The sequence below is a fragment of the Rana temporaria genome, chromosome 4 (genome assembly GCF_905171775.1).
Source record: "Rana temporaria chromosome 4, aRanTem1.1, whole genome shotgun sequence".
Lineage (NCBI taxonomy): Eukaryota > Metazoa > Chordata > Amphibia > Anura > Ranidae > Rana > Rana temporaria.
This window is the reverse complement of record NC_053492.1, coordinates 296,115,239-296,135,215: the sequence shown is the minus strand read 5'-3', so window position 1 is coordinate 296,135,215 and position 19,977 is coordinate 296,115,239. Positions and strand designations below refer to the sequence as shown.

The window sequence follows — 19,977 nt, the reverse complement described above, 5'->3', positions numbered from 1 at the left end:
TATACGTCGAAAGAATGGCACGGCTGGGCACATGGGCCTATATATACGTCCTCTTTAAGAGCCCAGCCATTAGTAGTAATAAAAAAGCCATAAAACTATGCCCTATTTTGTAAACGCTATAAATTTTGCGCAAACCTATCGATAAACGATTATTGCGATTTTTTTTTTTATTTTTATTTTTTTACCAAAAATAGGTAGAAGAATATGTATCGGCCTAAACTGAGGAAAAAAAATGTTTTTTATATCTTTTTGGGGGATATTTATTATAGCTCTATTTTTGTTTATAGCGCAAAAAATAAAAACCGCAGAGGTGATCAAATACCACCAAAAGAAAGGTCTATTTGTGGGGGGAAAAAAGAAGCAAATTTTGTTTGGGAGCCGCGTCACACAACCGCGCAATTCAGTTAAAGGGACGCAGTGCCGAATCGCAAAAAGGGGCAAGGTCCTCAACCTGGTAATAATGGTCGGGGTCTTAACCGGTTAAATGCAATTTGTATATGCTTATTGCATCTGTGTTGTTTAATTCATAGGCCCTGCTTTTGCCTGAATTTTTTGGTTTTTCAGGCCCGGATTCACGTAGAGCCGCGTAAAATTGTGCGGGCGTAACGTATCTGATTTACGTTACGCCTCCGCAACTTACACGGGCAAGTGCTGTATTCTCAAAGCACTTGCTCCGTAAGTTGCGGCGGCGTAGCGTAAATGGGGCTGGCGTAAGCCCGCCTAATTCAAATTTGGATCAGGGGGGCGTGTTTTATGTAAAACTACTGTGACCCGACGTGATTGATGTTTTTGCGGAACGGCGCATGCGCCATCCGTGGAATTTTCCAGTGTGCATTGCTCCAAAGTACGCCGCAAGGACGTCATTGGTTTCGATGTGAACGTAAATGACGTCCAGCCCCATTCACAGACGACTTGCGCAAACGACGTAACTTTTTAAAATTTTGACGCGGAAACGACGGCCATACTTAACATTGCGCCTCATATAGCAGGGGCAACTTTACGCCGGGAAAAGCCTAACGTAAACGACGTAACTTTACTGCGTCGGCTGCGCGTACTTTCCGGAATACGCGTATCTAGCTAATTTGAATACTCAACGCTGAATTCGGCGGAAGCGCCACCTAGCGGTCCAAAAAAAAATGCAGTTAAGATCCGACGGTGTAAGAGACTTACGCCTGTCGGATCTAATGGATATCTATGCGTAACTGATTCTAAGAATCAGACGCATAGATACGACGGGTCAGATTAGGACTTACGACTGCGTACATGGCGCTGCGCCGTCGTAAGTCCTTTGAGAATCTGGGCCATAGTCTTTATAGGGTACACTTGTGTTTTGCATGTTTCATGTCATTTAATTTTTTTCAGTCATGTAACACATGCACTTCTTTTATACATACAGTAGACAGTTTGTATGTGTTTAAAATGGAAATGGCAATGTTCTAATGAAAAAAGGTTATATGGGGACTAATATCACTAAAATCTTTTTTAGATTTCTTTACTAGAAACTAATTTGACTTGCAAGCCTGTATGCAAATAGAATGTTTTATCAAGTCATACAACTGAAGACTTTGGTAACAAAGAAGAAATTCTTTTCATGTCTTAAATTAATGTTTTTTTCAAAGCTGTTGAAGAACTTATTTTGCATGAATTTTAGGAACACTGCACAGTCATTATTTGCATTAATTTAACAGAGGTTTAAAAAGGCAAAGCAGTTTCCATGAACATAAACACATTATTTCTCTGGGCTTTTGTACTCCTTTAATTACATAAAAGTACTTTCCTCATGAAGTTTTATCTTGGTGTAGCACAGATCGTAGTAAACATTCATTTTGACAGCACTGTGGTTTTTTTGCATGAAGCAAGCAGAAATAGGTTGTGAAAAATGAGTATAATGTACTGGCTATCTTAACCAACACTACTACTTGTTGTGAAGGTGTTAAGCAATCTTTTCCACAACCTATATTTCTTAAAAAAGGTTGCTTCATTATACACAAACACATCTTTTAATTCAGTTACCTTTTAATGTTAAAGAATTTGTGGGTTGTCATAAGTGTTTAAAATATATTTGAACCAATATTTAAATAAACATGTTAAAGTAGTTCCAGGCCCAATCACTAAAATCTGACATGAGCTTTAGCACATTTATGTAAATTTCAAAAGTTGCTTCTTATTCTTTTTAAACATGCAGCTGTCATTAAAACAATACCTGGTGATCTTGAAGGTCCTTGCACAGGCAGTTCAGTTATGGGGTGACACCTCTCCCCCAATACGCTCCTGCATTTTCACCCTGTCACATGTAGCCATCATGGAGAGTGCAAACGGTCATATTCTGAAGGAATGGTGTACCCTTGCACTATTAGTAAATCAGTCCAAAAACAGTGATGCATAGCTGCCACAAAAGCATATGTATGTGTAAAGGAAGTAGCTAAAAAGGCCAGAGGATATAATCAGCACCGACATGGAAAAAAAAAGGTAAAAATATTGTTTTGTTTAGACAACAATCTCTTATCATTGTGCTTTAGAAAATGTAATTTAATCAGGTTAGGATTTTAGATCTGCTTTAAGGTAATATCAAAAGTTGTTTTAATTTTTTTTTAATCTATAACGTTTATTGATATAATACCTGAGGATCCTGCCATAAGGTCCTTGTGCGGGCACTTCTGCTATAGGGTGACAGAGTTATTTCCTTGTGTCCCAGTTGTTCTACTGTGTTCTCCTCCTGTCACATATTTTCCCAATGTAGTGACTGAGCGAACAAAACTGCATAGACTTGATCCTTTGTGGAAAACTAAATAGTTATGTTAGGGTGTACATGTACTAAAACAGAAGTCTGCATTTTTAGCGTTGGAATGCATCATTATCTAAAATAATTGTAATATCATTTTTTTTTTTTTATATTACTGAGGTTTATACTTGCCTCCTCCAAACCTCTTTTCGGGTCCCTCGCTGGCTCCTCTGAATCCTCCCCCTTCTTGAGTACCCCCATAGAAAGCCACTTCCTATGGAAGCACTCGTGCAGGCTCACTCCCAAGCCTCCCTGGCTACGTCTATTGACTTAGACAATGGGACTTGGCCTTGCACCCTGCTTCTTCGTCCCTGGCTTTCATTAACAGCAGTAGGAGCCAATGGTTTCCTTAGCAAAGCCTGTGTGACAGGAAGTGAGGAGAGGGAGAAGCTGCTGATGAGTACAGTGCTGGATTGAATGAGGGTTCAGGCAAGTGTAAAGGGCAGGGGGGTACTACTACCTAAACATTACTATAATTTTTTACCTTTATGCAAAGAATGCAAACACACACTTTATTTTGAGATATGTCAGTAGGGATGTTCAGAAGATATCTTCTTATGTCTAAAATCATCCTATGACCGCTAGGGGCATAGGATGCCTGAAGAATGATATCTTGGAATACCTGAGATGGGATTATTATGTATTTATTATCCACATTATATTCCAAGATCTGTAGGACTATTTTAAGTTGGTTGATTCTGAACTCAACGGGTTAATTGTAGATGTGACTCTTTCATACTGCTGGATGTTAATGTTAATGTTAATGTCCTCACCTGCAGCTATATCTCTATTCTTTGTGCTAATTGCCTCTATTGTGTGTGTGAAGATGTCCTGTGTTTACGCTTAAAGCGGGAGTTCACCCATTAATCTATTTTTTCAGACAATCCCCTTAGATTAATGCTCGTTTTGTCTAGGGGAATCGGCTAGTTGTTTTAAAATATGAGCTGTACTTACCGTTTTCGAGATGCATCTTCTCCGTCGCTTCCGGGTATGGGTCTTCGGGAGCGGGCGTTCCTTCTTGATTGACAGTCTTCCGAGAGGCTTCTGACGGTCGCATCCATCGCGTCACTAGTAGCCGAAAGAAGCCGAACGTCGGTGCGGCTCTATACTGCGCCTGCATCTCGAAAACGGTAAGTACAGCTTCTTTCGGAAAATCGTGACGCGATGGATGCGACCGTCGGAAGCCTCTCGGAAGACTGTCAATCAAAATAGGAACGCCCAGTCCCGCAGCCCATACCCGGAAGCGACGGAGAGGATGCATCTCGTAAACCGTAAGTACAGCTCATATTTTAAAACAACTAGCCGATTCCCCTAGACAAAACGAGCATGAAGCTAAGGGGAAAAAGTATATTGTACGGGTGAATCTCCGCTTTAAGAGATTGTGTATTGTACAGCAGATGAATGAAGAGCCGGGGCGTCTACTCACCTTGTCTGGCTAAATGATTAGATAAATTAGCTCATGTTAATTATTGTTCTGGTCACCTCCTCTTTACTGTATAAGAGATTGTGTTTTTGATGCTATTAAAGATTCCATACTTAGCACACATACAAGTCTCGTCTCGTTGTGTGTTACAAGGCAGCTAAAATATCTGGTATCTATGTCGAGACTATGGGAAGCAGTATCTGAGGGGAGCATTCGTTCTGAGTGCGGGGACCTTCCGTGACAATATCCATAGACATATTTCCTCCTGCATGTCATAAATAGTTTTTTTGCACACTCTCAGTGATGTCACACCAAGTCTGGTGTTGGGGGCATGCAGAATACCCAGGTACCTGCTGATGGAGTGGTTACATATTTTCCTATTTGTTATTGTAAGTGAATATGGTTTATGTGTATTCCGCCCGTGTATTCCGCCCCTCGATTTTTTTTCAGTATTGCGACATTATGGCGAACACTTCGGACACTTTTGACACATTTTTGGGACCATTGGCATTTTTATAGCGATCAGTGCTATAAAAATGCATTGGATTACTATAAAAATGCCACTGGCAGTGAAGGGGTTAACACTAGGGGGCGGGGAAGGGGTTAAGTATGCCTGGGTGTGTTCTTACTGTGGGGGGGGTGGCCTCACTAGGGGAAACACTGATCCTCGGTTCATACATTGTATGAACAGAAGATCAGCATTTCCCCTGCTGACAGGACCGAGAGCTGTGTGTTTACACACACAGCTCCCGGTCCCCGCTCTGGAACGAGCGATCGCGTGTGCCCGGCGGCGATCGCGCCCGCCGGGCACACGCACGGGAGTCGGGGGCGAGCGGGGGGCGCGCGCGCCCGCCCCTAGTGGCGGCTGGGAGAGAGGACGTTATACTACGTGCTCTCGCCCAGCCGAGCCAACTTGCCGACGTAGAGCGGCGGTGGGCGGTCGGCTAGTGGTTAAGGGATAAATTAACTATCCTATAGTTTAAGTGGACATATAAGTAACATGTGACCAAGTGTTATCAAAATATCTACAGCCGTTTGGAAGTTATGAAGTAACATGTATTTCCCATAGAGTTGAATGGGACTTTAAAGGAAAACCCCGACCATGGCAAATGGGGGTGGGTAAGGGTTAAACCACCTATCCTATGTTTGTTGCTGACATATAATTAACATGTGTGCCAAGTTTCATGTTAATATCTTTAGCCGTTTGGACGTGATGCTGGAACATACATACATACATACACACACACACGTTGAGTTTTATATATATAGATTTATTTTTGTCTTACAGGTAAAAAAAATCAGGGCCTGTGTTGACAGGCTTTTGTTTTCCAACAGGTTTTGCATTCTCATGAAAGTCTTTGGGAATGCAAAACCCACTTGAAGCAGGTCAAAAGGAGGTCAACTGCAGGCCAAATGCACCTGTCCGTGAAAACTAAAAAGTACCCAGAGTTGTCACAAAGTGATGCCATTGACACAAGCCTTTTGTTTTGTTAATCCGTTTGAAAATGGAGTGTCATTGATTACTTTAAATGTATGTTACTTTCTTGAATTGTAAGAATGCTGAAAAATGGATACCCAAGAATCAATGATATTGGAATATATCCTAACAGTGTTAAAATGTATACACCATGCCTGTACCTTATTATAACTTATGTTGATTATAGCGTGTTCCTAGACTGACTTGGCATTTCACTTTTTTACAGAATGGTTCCAGTGTCTCGCTGCCTGCTCCATCATTGCTGTCTCCTCATTCTAAGATCAAACTTGGTCCCAGCGCACAACTGCAAACAATGGCCACAGGCTCATCAGGTAAGGAACATTCTTAAAAAAATGTCATGTTGTATAGTGGATAATACATACAGTATGTATGGACATCAAGAAAACATATAAAGTATGGTGATATTCTTATTAAGAACCCCAAAGACATCTAGGTTTTGTTCACAAAGACCTTTCAAGGTGGACCTTCACTAGGCAGACATTTTCAAAACCAGGGGGACGAGACCCCAGTCTTATGATTTGCCAAATCATGTGACTGACCTCTCATCCAATTGCAGATGGTTCTTTGCATAATTATGCTGTATACCACAGGCATTAATTGTAAAATTCAGGCACAGTGTGGAGATTTTATAGCATTATCAGTGGTGTCCTCTCTTCTCCCTACAGCCTCCTAATTTTACAGTGAAAGAGCAATAGGCTCTATCCCTCTGCTCTCTTCTTCTGTTAGCATGTTCTATGTCAACAAGTTGCAGATTCATGAGGTTATCCATCTGCTCTCCTCTTCTTCTAGGACTTTCTATGCCAACATATTTTCACACAGCATAGCATATTAGTTCCTAGTCCTGCCTTTACGTCTCTGTTGCTGACTTTGGGGATGGTATGGGGCTGATATGAAGTCAAATCCAGCTGTATAAGGAATACAGTGCTGCATTAATTTGTTTCTTTTATACACCTCCTATATTTGTCTGGAGTTTAGCTTTAAAAGAGAAGTATGGGAAAAGCTCTTTCAGCCATACTTACCATGTGTGTCACAGGAGTGCACTTAGTTCTGCTGTCCTGTGACCCAAAATCCGCCAACAGAGGTCTCAAGCCTGCTGTTAGCGGACATCAGTTAGCCTCTTCAGACTCTGGAGAGATAGAAAAAAATAACAGGCAGCTGCTGAGAGTCTGAGCGAGCTGCCTCCGCCCCCACTCCAGCCAAGGAGCTCCAGTAAATGCTGGAGGGGCAGAGCACAGAGCATTTACTGACAGTCAACTCTGTGTTCACAGTCAACAGTGCTCTGAGCAGAACCGAGAACTGAGTAATCAGTGGTCATGGGATCACTCAGTTCTCAGGCTTGGAGCCTGTGGGGGGACAGCTTGCAGCATCGTATTAATGCTGTAGCAGGTAGGTATGGGTACAGTGGTGATAAAGGTGTGCGATGGGGTACAGAGGTGTGTTTGTAAGGTGCACAGTGATGGCAGAGGTGTGCAATGGTATTCAGTGGTGGCAGAGGTGTCTGGGGAAGGTATGGGGAAAGAGACCGCCGCTCCAGATGAGTGCACCTCGGTGGTGAGTGTGGACTCAGAAAAATCCAGTTAAGCTATGACTAAGCATTGTATAACAATGTGAAACGCGTCAACTTTTATCATCCCACCGTTTGCTGTTTCTCTGTTTGTGCAGTGTTCTGGGGAAGGTATGGTGGTGGTAAAGGTGTCCAATGGGGTATAGTGGTGTTTAAAGCTGTGCAATAGGGTACAGTGGTGGCAGAGGTGTGTGAGATGGATACAGTGGTGATAAAGGTATGCTAAGGGGTACAGTGGGGGTAAATGTGTGCGATGGGGTACAGTGATAGCAGAGGTGTGTGAAGCTGTACAGTAGTGACAGAGGTGTGCAAAAGGGGTACATGGGGAGGTAAAGGTGTGCAAAGGGGTACAGTGGTGGCAAAGGTGTCGGGGTGGGGGGGGGTGTACAGTGGTGGAAGAGATGGTGGTAAAAGTTTGCCATGAGTACAGTGGTGGCAAAGGTGTGCAATAGGGTACATAGTGCCAATAGTGGTGGCAGAGGTGTTTCGAAAGGGATACTGTGATGTTAAACGTATGCTTAGGGTGCAGTAATGGAGGAGGTATGTAGGGGAAACAGTGGTGAAAGGTGTTCAGGAATGCTGGTGGTGGAGTGGTGAAAATAGGTTGCAGAGGTAAACAGTGATGAGGGGAGGCATCTGAGTGTAGCAGTCAGCAGCAGTATGACTGCTATACAGTATATAACCCTTGCTGTTGTATATGATATACTGTACATATGACAGTTGCACTCTATATTATATTCTCCTGACCACAGTTCTTTGTACACTGGTCTATACATAACATTTACATGACCACTGCACTCTATAATTATATTATCTAGACCAGTAATGGCGAATCTTGGCACCCCAAATGGTTTGGAACTACATTTCCCATGATGCACAGCTACACTGCAGGGTGCATAAGCATCATGGAAAATGTAGTTCCAAAACAATTGGGGTGCCAAGGTTTGCCATCACTGATCTAGACGCACACACACTATATGGTATATTGTAATTACAAACTCCAGACCAAAGTGTTGTCTTAACAGTTGCTGGCTGCTCAGTAACTATTTTAACCACTTAAGACCCGGGCCTTTAGGCAGCTAAAGAACCTGGCCAGTTTTTGTGATTCGGCACTGCGTCGCTTTAACTGACAATTGCGCGGTCGTGCGACGTGGCTCCCAAACAAAATTGGCGTCCTTTTTTTCCCACAAATAGAGCTTTCTTTTGGTAGAATTTGATCACCTCTGCGGTTTTTATTTTTTGCGCTATAAACAAAAATAGAGCGACAATTTTGAAAAAATTCAATATTTTTTACTTTTTGCTATAATAAATATCCCCCAAAAATATATAAAAAATAATTGTTTTCCTCAGTTTAGGCCGATACGTATTCTTCTACCTATTTTTGGTTAAAAAAAACGCAATAAGCGTTTATCGATTGGTTTGCGCAAAATTTATAGCGTTTACAAAATAGGGGATAGTTTAATTGCATTTTTATTATTTTTTTTTTTTTTACTACTAATGCCGGCGATCAGCGATTTTTTTTTCGTGACTGCAACATTATGGCGGACACTTCGGACAATTTTGACACATTTTTGGGAGCCATTGTAATTTTCACAGCAAAAAATGCATTAAAAATGCATTGTTTACTGTGAAAATGACAATTGCAGTTTGGGAGTTAACCACAAGGGGGCGCTGAAGGGGTTAAGTGTGACCTCATTTGTGTTTCTAACTGTAGGGGGGTGTGGCTGTAGGTGTGATGTCATTGATTGTGTTTCCCTATAAAAGGGAACACACAATCAATGACGGCGCCACAGTGAAGAACGGGGAAGCTGTGTTTACACACAGCTCTCCCCGTTCTTCAGCTCCGGGGACCGATCGGGGGACTCCAGCAGCGATCGGGTCACGGAGCTTCGGACCGGGTCGTGGGCGTGCGCCCGTGACCCACGGCTGGGCACTTAAAGAGGACGTACCTGTACGTGCTTGTGTCCAGCCGTGCCATTCTGCCGACGTATATGTGCAGGAGGCGGTCCTTAAGTGGTTAATGAAATTCTTTAAGGTAAGCTCAGGGTTTTCACATAATGCTTCCCTAAATTACTTTTTTTTTTTCTAACAGCCAGTGGGCTAAATAAAATAAAAAAGTGAATTGATTTCTCCATCCACACAAGAAAAGGTGCTTTGAAAAATTGCCCCCCTCCCGCTGCAACATTTTACTGATCAGAGCATGCAGTCGCTGATCATACTGTACATGGATTCGTCCGGTCCCTGCTGAACTGGCTGAATTGACCATTTATGGCCAGCTTAAAGGATATGTTCACCTTTACCAACATGTTTCATGTTAAACCAAATAAAAAGCAGCACCGCTCACACACTCCTGTCAAATATACTGTCCAGTTCAAACAGTGATGTTGGCTGCTTGATTACTGATAAGGGCACGTCAAGCCCATCCATATAGCCATAAATGTTTCCCAGGACTGCACACCAATATAGTGAACCACAAAATAAATGATCACAAATGACTTTAGCTGTCTCTCATGACATCAGGAAAGCCCCTCTAACATGATTCGTCTGTGTAGGCCTTAATCATAGAGGCGATATTTTGGGTGTAATATGCAATTGTTTGCTAAGGACAAAATGCCCTTACCCCATGAACCACTGTCACATTTCAAATCGGCTCAGCTGTGTGGGGCTCCACCCGAACAGCTGCATCATTCATTCACATTGATCTGTGAATGAGTAAACTACAGGTCCTGCCCACCAGACAGACTTCTAGATCTCAATGGACCATGAGTGTACTGATCGGCACACTTGCATCTCATGAATCTTCTTCCAACATTAAAAAGTGAAACCCTGTACAGAGATACAGGCAGGAATCTGGAGGGGGAGTGTGCAAGAGCCTGACATTGCACCCACGATCCACTGATTGTGGATGTAATGTTTTGCAGACCCGTGTAAAAAATATGCACAATTTTTCATCTGCAAATATATGTGCAATTATAATTTTTTACTTAAAGCATATCTTTGCCTTCAGTGCCAAGTTCCCTCCTCTCTACCCCTTTTTTTATTTTTTTGCCCTCACCCTAATGCACTCGCCTAGACGAATGGCGCACATTTTGACCACTGTGCCTCCTGGGATATGCGCGTCACATATTCTAGGAGGCATACTCTTTCACTGATAAGAGGGGTGGACGGGCCTAGTGATGCATAAATCATCATGAGGCCTGGCAGCTGAACCCGGAAGAGCCGACAGGCCTCCCCTGATGACATCACCTTTGAAAATGTTCTTCTAGTTTAGAGCAAAGAAGGATTAAGGTAGCCATACGCAGCTAGAATTTTTTATAAATGCCCCAAACCTAATTAAAGTACATTCTCTGCTTACAATGGTTTGCTGTTTACATCGCAAAAAAAGGTTCCTGGAATTTTTCTTTAAATATTGGCAACTTTGCACCTCTCCCTCAAGATGTGTAGTATTGGGCAATAGACAGACTAAACATTCTTAAATGGGGCCTGTTGGACGTAAGTTAGCGAGGCAAGTACATGATTCACAATGTACTTGCCTGCTAACTTACGGCGACGTAGCCTAAAGCGGGCGGGCGTAAGGGTGCCAAATTCAAATGTGTGTAAGGGGGGCGTGTTTTATGTTAATAAGGCTTGACCTTACGTTTTTGAAGTTTTCTCTTTACTGCGCATGCGCCGGGCGCCTACATTTCCCAGTGTGCATTGCGGCTACATCCGCCGCACGGCCTATTGATTTCGACGTGGACATAAACGACGTAATTCGATATTCGCGGACGACTTACGCAAACGACGTAAAAATTTTGAATCTCGAAGCGAGAACGGCGGCCATACTTTAACATTGTTATTCCATCTAATAGATGGAATAACTTTAGGCCTGATAATGCCTAACTTAAACGGCGTAAAAGTAATGCGTCGGCCGGGCGTACGTTCGTGAATCGGCGTATCAACTCATTTACATATTCTACGCCGACCGCAATGGAAGCGCCACCTAGCGGCCATCCGAAAAATTGCAATCTTAGATATGTTTAAGCGTATCTCTGTTTGAGCATACACTTAAACATAAGTCGGCGTAGATTCTGAGTTAGGTAGGCTTATCTACTGATAAGCCGGCCTAACTCTTACTGAATCTACCTATGTGTCTCTGGATGAAGGTGGTTCTGTAGAGCCAGGGCTTTGTTCTCCCATGTCAGGGCTGTCCCCCTTCATGATTGGGTATCTGATGACTGATGGAGGAATAGTCAAGGAGCAGTAGCAGGGGGTTTAGATATCACTGATCCACAGAATGAATAAATCGGAAGCAGGCTGCAGTGTACTAGGCACAAGTAACATTTACAAATGTTCCTTCTAAAAAAACAAATCTTTACTTTTTTAAATCCAGGTTAATTGAACTCACTGTATTTGATTGGTTAAACTTCAGGCTGCCAATTAATGTAAAAAATGGCCTGCTACTATCGCTCAAGGATTGGAAATTTTAATATTTTTACACAGAACTGCTTCAATCAAACAGGGCATTGCAAATCCATGTAAACTCCACTTTCATGGAAAAAACAATATAGCATATACATTTTCCACACAAGTCATATTGTAATTTAGTGTTATAAAAAACGACTTTTCCTTTCCAATCTGTAATTTTCTGTAAGATGCAATGCAACATGGCAACCTGAGGGTGTTTTGTACACAGATGGTGTTCAGGACGCTCCCCAGAAGTATCAGCTCTTGCTTTTGTGATTGGCTTACTGATTTTCCCATAAGTCTGCACTACGATCACCTGCAACAAAAATTGCATTTTTGGTGAGATACTCCCAAAGGGAAAAAACATTTAAAGGGATGCAGATAGTGCAGTTTTACTCTTTATAACCCTGCAAGTGCAGCAGCTGATTGACGATTATGGAATCAATTTCATGCACATTCATTTTGCACATGGACACAGGGAAACAAACCGCTATTTCTTCAGAATAACACAAGGTAGGAATCTGCAACAACTTATTTAAAATTCTTGCACTGTACATAGATCACCCAAAGTGGAATATTTTTCTCAACAAAAAGTGGAGTTACTCTTTAAATTTACATTTTATCATTGCATTATGTCATAACCTTGAATTTCAAAAAGTATTCAGGAGACAGAGACCTGAGTTAGACTACTGTAATGTAGCTACCTGAGAGTGTTTGTCAGTCATATAATTTATCATTACATAGTAATGTAGCATTTATATTGTGCATGTAAAGAACTAAGGAACCAAGGCTTTGTTAAGATTTTATTCTGGGCTAACAGGAAATATGCATTCATGTATAATGTTTTATTTTATTTATTTTTTTGTGAGTTACCACACAGTAGGTAATAATCTATCACCTTGCCCATGCACCGCACAATGATAGGTTCTTCTTTATATCCAACCCCTCTCACTAATTATTACCTTTCCTGATGCTCTGTTCACCTGGCTCTTAACCCGATCCATGTGTGAACTCTGTTTTTGTTCGTTGGAGTTTACAGGGGGTTAATGGCCTCCGACAAATGAATGGAGTGGCAGGGGACCATTGGAAAGGAGACTTTAAGTGGGGTTGTCTGATCTGTATTCTGATGGGTTGGTGGGGGAGCTTAGATGGATTTACAGAAAGGGGAGAGCTTAAGGTGGGTTCCGTTAGTGTGATAAAGTCTCCTAATAGAACAAAGATCAGGTAGCAAGCAGGGCATTGGTACAGAATTTAGCATTGTAGGATTTGTGCTGTGAAGTCCAGGGTGGTTAGAGTTGAACGGTATCTGTATTGCTTTACTGGCTGGCAAATCGGAGACGATTAAGAATATTTGCAGCATAAATTAAGGCTATAAAGGAAACTCTAGTATCTAAAATATTGGTCCGTATTACAAAATGTTTAAATCGTTATATAATGTACGTAACTTGCATATTTTACTTGTCACTACAGTAGATGAAAGATTTTTGATGTATTGACTCATCTCTTTACCTTTTTAATGTCAACTAAGCTTAGAAAATGTAAACAATACGTAAAGTCGTGACACCTTTCAGGATACTTCAAAAATTTCTGCTAGACAACCGGAAAATCTGGACTTCTGGAAGAGACTTTAAAAAAGAATATGATGTGTAAATATGTTTTACCATGAGAAAATGTGCACAGTATTTAACTCGACCTTTGTTCTGGTGTCAGTACAACACAGATGAATTAGTAGAAGAGAACCTGTCTCTTTAGATAATATTCTTTGTTGTAACATTTGCATTTGATAATAGCTTTGAGGGAACTGGGCAAAGTGCGGTTTGCTGCATGTTCACTAAACCCATTGGTTAGTTTGCAAATAGCACACATAGCACCGAACCTCAGTGAAGTCTATGGGAGCTGAGTCTTTTTTTTTTTTTTTTTTTTTAAAGGTAAAGGCTTTTATTTTTAAAAGGGCATGGATATCTTGGTATTGCCACTGGGACATGTACCAATGTGAAATATTTTTTTTAAATACTGTACCACTTTTTTGGGAGAGGGTCTTTTAGGAAGACTTAAAGGGGGACATTAAAATACAAAAATCCTTTACATAACATACTTTTGGGATGCTGTAAACCTGCATGTGAAGTTGCAGATGTGGCATGATGTGCTTCTTTAAAAGTGACGTTGTTTACAAAGCGCAGCCAGACATTAATGCCACTAAATTGAAAATTGCAGATTTAATTTGTAACCAAAACCAGGAGATCTGTAGCACTACCACCACAAAATGACAGATCCCTGCTGGCTTCTATTTGGAAATAAATGGGTTGGGGATCTTTTTGGTTGGCTGAAATCGACTTTTATGGTACCGTACAGAATCCTTTCAGTGTCACCATACTTGTGACCATATAGAGCCATTGTCTTGTTTTATTCTTTTTAAAATGTATGTATTTTAAACTGTTATTGTAAAAAACTAAACTAAACTTTTTATACCTACTTTGTGTATCCCAAGCTTCTGTACGGTACCATAAAAGTCAATTTCAGCCTCCCAGATATAATCATGGGCGTGTTTTGTCAATTATGTCACCCAGGATCTTGCCAGCTTGTTTACAGTCAGAAGCAAGTGGGAATCTGTCAACATCATCTGGCGCCACTCAACATGCCTGGTTGGTTTTACATCTTAGGCCCTTTTTTCTTTTTTTCAGTTTAAGATTTTCTTAATGGTTTGGTTGCTTTTATTTACTTTTCCATTTTTTATGTAAATGATTCACAAGGACACTCATTCACATGGGGAAAGGGAGGATATCTGTGAGCCTTTAAAGGGGTTTTTCACCTTATTGCATTCTATGCCTCCACCACAAACCTCCACAACCCTTTTAGGATACATGATGTTGGGATGGGGTCCTTGTCCTATCAACATGGTGGCAAGATGCCTTGCAAAGGCTTGACACACACTTTTATTGTACCCTCCCAATGTTGAAGGCACATGGCCTGATATGGTTCTGCACAGATAGACTGCAGGTCTGTATAAGATTATTTTGTGCATTTGGTCTGCCAGCAGGGATCCTGGGTGACGTCATCATCCCTATTTGACAGGTTTTTCTGTTTGAGCACCACATTGTGCTAAATAATACCAGACTTACTTCTTGAGGGTAGACTTAGCTGAGTTGAAAGAGTGTTAAGTAGCACGGTTTATAACTATCCTACAATGTCATAATTTATAAAGGGACGAAGATACAGATAACCAATACAAAAAATGATTTATATATATATATATATATATATATATATATATATATACACCGTATATACTCGAGTATAAGCTGAGTTTTTCAGCACATTTTTTTGTGCTGAAAATGCCCCCTCGGCTTATACTCGAGTCACCTTTTTGTGCCTGATCTCCCAGAATTTGGGGACCCTGTATCGGCTGGCCGTAGGTCCCCTGGACCCGGAACTTGGCACACATATAGCCCCACTCGTCCTCTATAGGTGTGCAAAGTTTGTTGAACGGGGGACCTACGGCCGGGGAGCACCGATTTTTTTTTTTTTAAAGCCGGGCACCCCTTCCATAGACTCCCATGTTTAAACGGTAATTTCTCCAGTAATTTCGGGGGCCCGGTCCCGGCTGGTTGTAGGTTCCCTGGACCCAAAACTTGGCACACATTTAGCCCCATTTCTTCTCTACAAGTGTGCAAAGTTGGTTGTCTGGGGAACCTACAGCTGGGGAGCACCGATTTTTCAAAGCTGTTCAGGGTGATGAGCAGTATTTATTTTTCTACCACACAGCGTTTTACTTTTAGGACAAAAAGTAAAATTTTTGATCTCATCTGACCAGAGCACCTTCTTACACATGTTTGCAGTATCCCCATATGGCTTCTCACAAACTGAAAACAGGATTTCTTATGGCTTTCTTTCAACAATGTAAAAATATTGGTACTACAGCACTAATTAAATATCAAATTATAGAGCATTTAACAAAATTACCAAATAATAAACGCAGCAAAAAAGTAATGTAAGTCAAACAAAAATAGTACAATGTATATATATATGTTAATTTGCGCTGAATATTAACTTAGAAAATGCAAATCGTGCTAATAAGTGATTAAAAAGAAACTATCAAGTGTCAAATTAATAGGCAAAAACGATACAAATAAAGTCCAATTGCATAAATATACACCAGTGGTTTTCAATGAAACAACACCCAGATCAGTGTGATGATTAAAGGAAGGTGTGATGTGATCTCAAACAACGTGCTCCTGCTTCACAAGTAGATACGCCTCTTCCACATTAACCACAGCTCATGGAAAACAAAAGAGAGATACTCTCATAGCGCAGCTGAGTGTAAAACAATACAAAGAGGATAGATGGTCTCTAACAATGGCACACTCACGAATCCACCGATTAAAAGCCGCATATAGCAACAATACACCGATCCTTCATTAAGCCGCTCAGCTCATATGATGTCTCTCCTCATTCGAATCCTAGATCGAATCCTAGATCCGTCCCGCTCGTAACTCCTCCCCCACGCGTTACGTCAATAGTCACTTGACTTAACTTTGACCCATGACTAAGTCAAGTGACTATTGACGTAACGCGTGGGGGAGGAGTTACGAGCGGGACGGATCTAGGATTCGATCTAGGATTCGAATGAGGAGAGACATCATATGAGCTGAGCGGCTTAATGAAGGATCGGTGTATTGTTGCTATATGCGGCTTTTAATCGGTGGATTCGTGAGTGTGCCATTGTTAGAGACCATCTATCCTCTTTGTATTGTTTTACACTCAGCTGCGCTATGAGAGTATCTCTCTTTTGTTTTCCATGAGCTGTGGTTAATGTGGAAGAGGCGTATCTACTTGTGAAGCAGGAGCACGTTGTTTGAGATCACATCACACCTTCCTTTAATCATCACACTGATCTGGGTGTTGTTTCATTGAAAACCACTGGTGTATATTTATGCAATTGGACTTTATTTGTATCGTTTTTGCCTATTAATTTGACACTTGATAGTTTCTTTTTAATCACTTATTAGCACGATTTGCATTTTCTAAGTTAATATTCAGCGCAAATTAACATATATATACATTGTACTATTTCTTTCAACAATGGCTTTCTTCTTGTCACTCTTCCATAAAGACCAGATTTGTGGAGTGCACAACTAATAGTTGTCCTGTGGACAGATTCTCCCCCCTGAGCTGTGGATCTCTACAGCTTCTCCAGAGTTACCATGGACCTCTTGGTTACTTCTCTGATTAATGCTCTCCTTGCCCAGTTTGTCAATTTAGGTGGACGGCCATGTCTAGGCAGTTTTGCAGTTGTGCCATACTCTTTAAATTTTCGGATGATGGATTGAACACTGCTCCATGAGATGTTCAAAGCGTGGGATAGTTTTGTATAACCTAACTGCTTTAAACTTCTCCATAACTTTATCCCTGACCTGTCTGGTGTGTTCCTTGACCTTCGTGATGCTGTTTGTTCACTAAGGTTCTCTAACAAACCTCTAAGGGATTCACAGAACAGCTGTATTTATACGGAGATTAAATTACACATAGGTGGACTCTATTTATTAATTAGTTTCCACTAGATTGTAGTTATGGGTATCATAGTAAAGAGGGTTGAATACAAATGCACGCCACACTTTTCAGATATTTATTTGTAAAAAAAATTAAAACTATTCATTATTTTGTTTCCACTTCACAATTATGTGCCCTTTGTGTTGGTCTATCATATAAAATCCCAATAAAATATATTTAAGTTTTTGGTGGTAACATGACAAAATGTAGAACATTTCAAGGGGTACGAGTACTTTTTATTTACTGCCATTATATAATTACAGTAGTAGTAAGCAAAACTATGGCCAGCCTAATCAATGTGCAACTTGTGTGTTGCACAGGGTACAATCTTGGTTGTACACAAAATTAGAATTTTTTAGTTATTTATAAAAATGGATTAACAATATAAGCAATGCAAACTCCAATCTGGTTCCTTCACTTTTTAGCAGGGGCTGTTCCCTTAACTTTTTTTCATATCCTATCTGCTTAATAGCAGTTAACTCGCCTCTCCAAAGAGTGCTTAAGAGCTAGAGACAGTTGTGCAGTATGGCAAAACCTAGGCTCCTCTTTAAAGTGGATGTAAACCCTCCGTACACCCAGTGAAGTGAAAGTACGTACGTCGAGGCGCTCCTGGTCACGTTCATCCTGCTCAGCCACTTCCGGGTTTGGTGCTGTAAAGCGGTGGAACGCACGCTGCACCTAACCACGCGAATGAGGTGCTCCACGTCACATCAGGCTGCAATACGCTTGATCCCTCAGTGCCAAGGCCATGTATTCATGGTAAATCTTCTTTTGGAGTCCGTCTCTGGCCATAAACTGTACCAAAGCCCCACGTGACCTTTTCTTAAAACAAAGGGTAATGGTGGTCTGGTAAATAGGCACTCACCTCTACTTCCCACCTGGTGTCGCCAGTTTTGATATTGTCTTATGCCGCGTACAGACGGTCGTTTTTTGCGATGGAAAAAAAAACAATGTTTTATGTAAAAAACGACGTTTTTGAAACTTCATTTTTAAAAACGACGTAGCATACAGACCATCGTTTTTTCACAATGCTCTAGCAAAGCGAGGTTACGTTTCACAACTTTTTTCCATTGAAGCTCACTTCATAACTAACTTCTGGGCATGCGCGGGTTTCAAAACGTCGTTTTATACGTCGTTTTTTGCTACACACGGTCAACTTCTGTGAAACAAAAACAACGTTTTGAAAAACGACACAAAAAATTCGAGCATGTTCGAATTTTTTTTTGGTCGTTTTTTTGAAGACATAAAACGACGTTTTGCCCACACACGATCATTTTAAATGACGTTTTTTAAAACGTCGTTTTTTTTCATCACAAAAAACGACCGTCTGTACGCGGCATTAGAGGTGATGGTGTCAACTTTCAAGAAACCTATCTAATGCATGGACTTTTAATAGCTTACCACTGAGCTACTATTGCTGCAATTTATGGATTTATTTTGCACTTTTTTGTTTATTGGTGTGTTGGCACACATGCACTAGCACTTTAGAATATTACTGTATTCTGCAAGCTCGCATGGTGGAAAGCTTTTGCGGGAGTGCTCCTGTGATACAGCGGTGGGCATATATCAGGGACTGTATCACTCGGCCCCGCTCCCAGCACGCCGCCTCACCGGATGTGATTGACAGCAGCGCCAGCCAATGGCTGCGCAGCTATCAATCCGTCCAGCCTAGCCAATCAACGGCCAGGCTGGGAACCGAAGAGGATCACAGGGACGCACGCGGGACTTTCGAGGGGTGAGGTAAGTAAAACGGTGGTTCGGGTGGGGGGCGGTACTTTCGGATGTTTTTTCACCTTAAATGCATAGGATGCATTAAGGTGAAAAAACATTTACCTTTACAACCCCTTTAATAAACCAAAAGGAAACAAATACACTAAGTTAATTTTTAGAATTTACATACACTTTTTTATTTTTTATTTGTTTTATTCAGTTTTTTCTTACACAAAAATATAGCTTTCATTACATTTCCAATAAGCATATAAAAAAGAGGGATTACATTTAAAATGCACACTACATTACATCTACAAAAATAACATCAATGACAACAATATGGGTCAATCCTACATCTTGATTTTTCATCTCTCTCCTACCTCAGTCTTCCCCTTACACTCTCACCCCTCCATGAGGGAATGAAAGAAAAAAAAAAAGAAGAAAGAAGGGGGGCCCCAATCCCCCCCACCCACATATTTATATTAAAGTGCTGTGTGCCCAATTTCCCATTTCTATCCTTTAGTAACAATAACCTCCATATTTGTTATTTAGAGAATTTACATACACTTTAAAGGAAATAAGTCATGAAAGAAATATAAAAGGCTGTCTGATCTTTTCTGAAAATGCCAATTTCTTAGCTCTCATGCCAACCTTCTAGTGTTAATGGGAATTAAGTGCACTAGAACAAGTATGCAAATCAGCCGGTCTGACTTCACTAACTTATTTGTTCTGTGCGACCTCTGTGACGCTCAAAGTATTGAAGCCAGACAGCAAGGAAACTAGCATCTTCATAATGAAGTAAGCTGTGGCAGCCCCAATATTTCACTTGGGACCGTTTTTTTTTTTTTCTTAACAAGCTTCTGGCAATTTTAGTCAAATAAAAAAAATTAAATGTAGTCTCTGGGTTGTTGGTAATTTGAGATTTTCCTAGCTTGTGACGGAAAATATTAATTATATGAAGACAGGAGGCGAGTATCTTATGCATTATCTTTCTTTAATAATGCCCA

At 41.0% G+C, this 19,977-nt stretch overlaps 1 protein-coding gene across 1 annotated transcript in view; it reads left to right on the top strand.

Moving 5' to 3' along the window:
* AHI1 (Abelson helper integration site 1) overlaps positions 1 to 19,977 on the top strand; it is a 329,300-nt gene that overhangs the window by 174,040 nt on the left and 135,283 nt on the right. Inside the window, exon 19 of the mRNA XM_040350481.1 lies at positions 5,909 to 6,014. Coding sequence (XP_040206415.1) covers positions 5,909 to 6,014 — 106 coding nt within the window. The remainder of the gene's footprint in view (positions 1 to 5,908; positions 6,015 to 19,977) is intronic.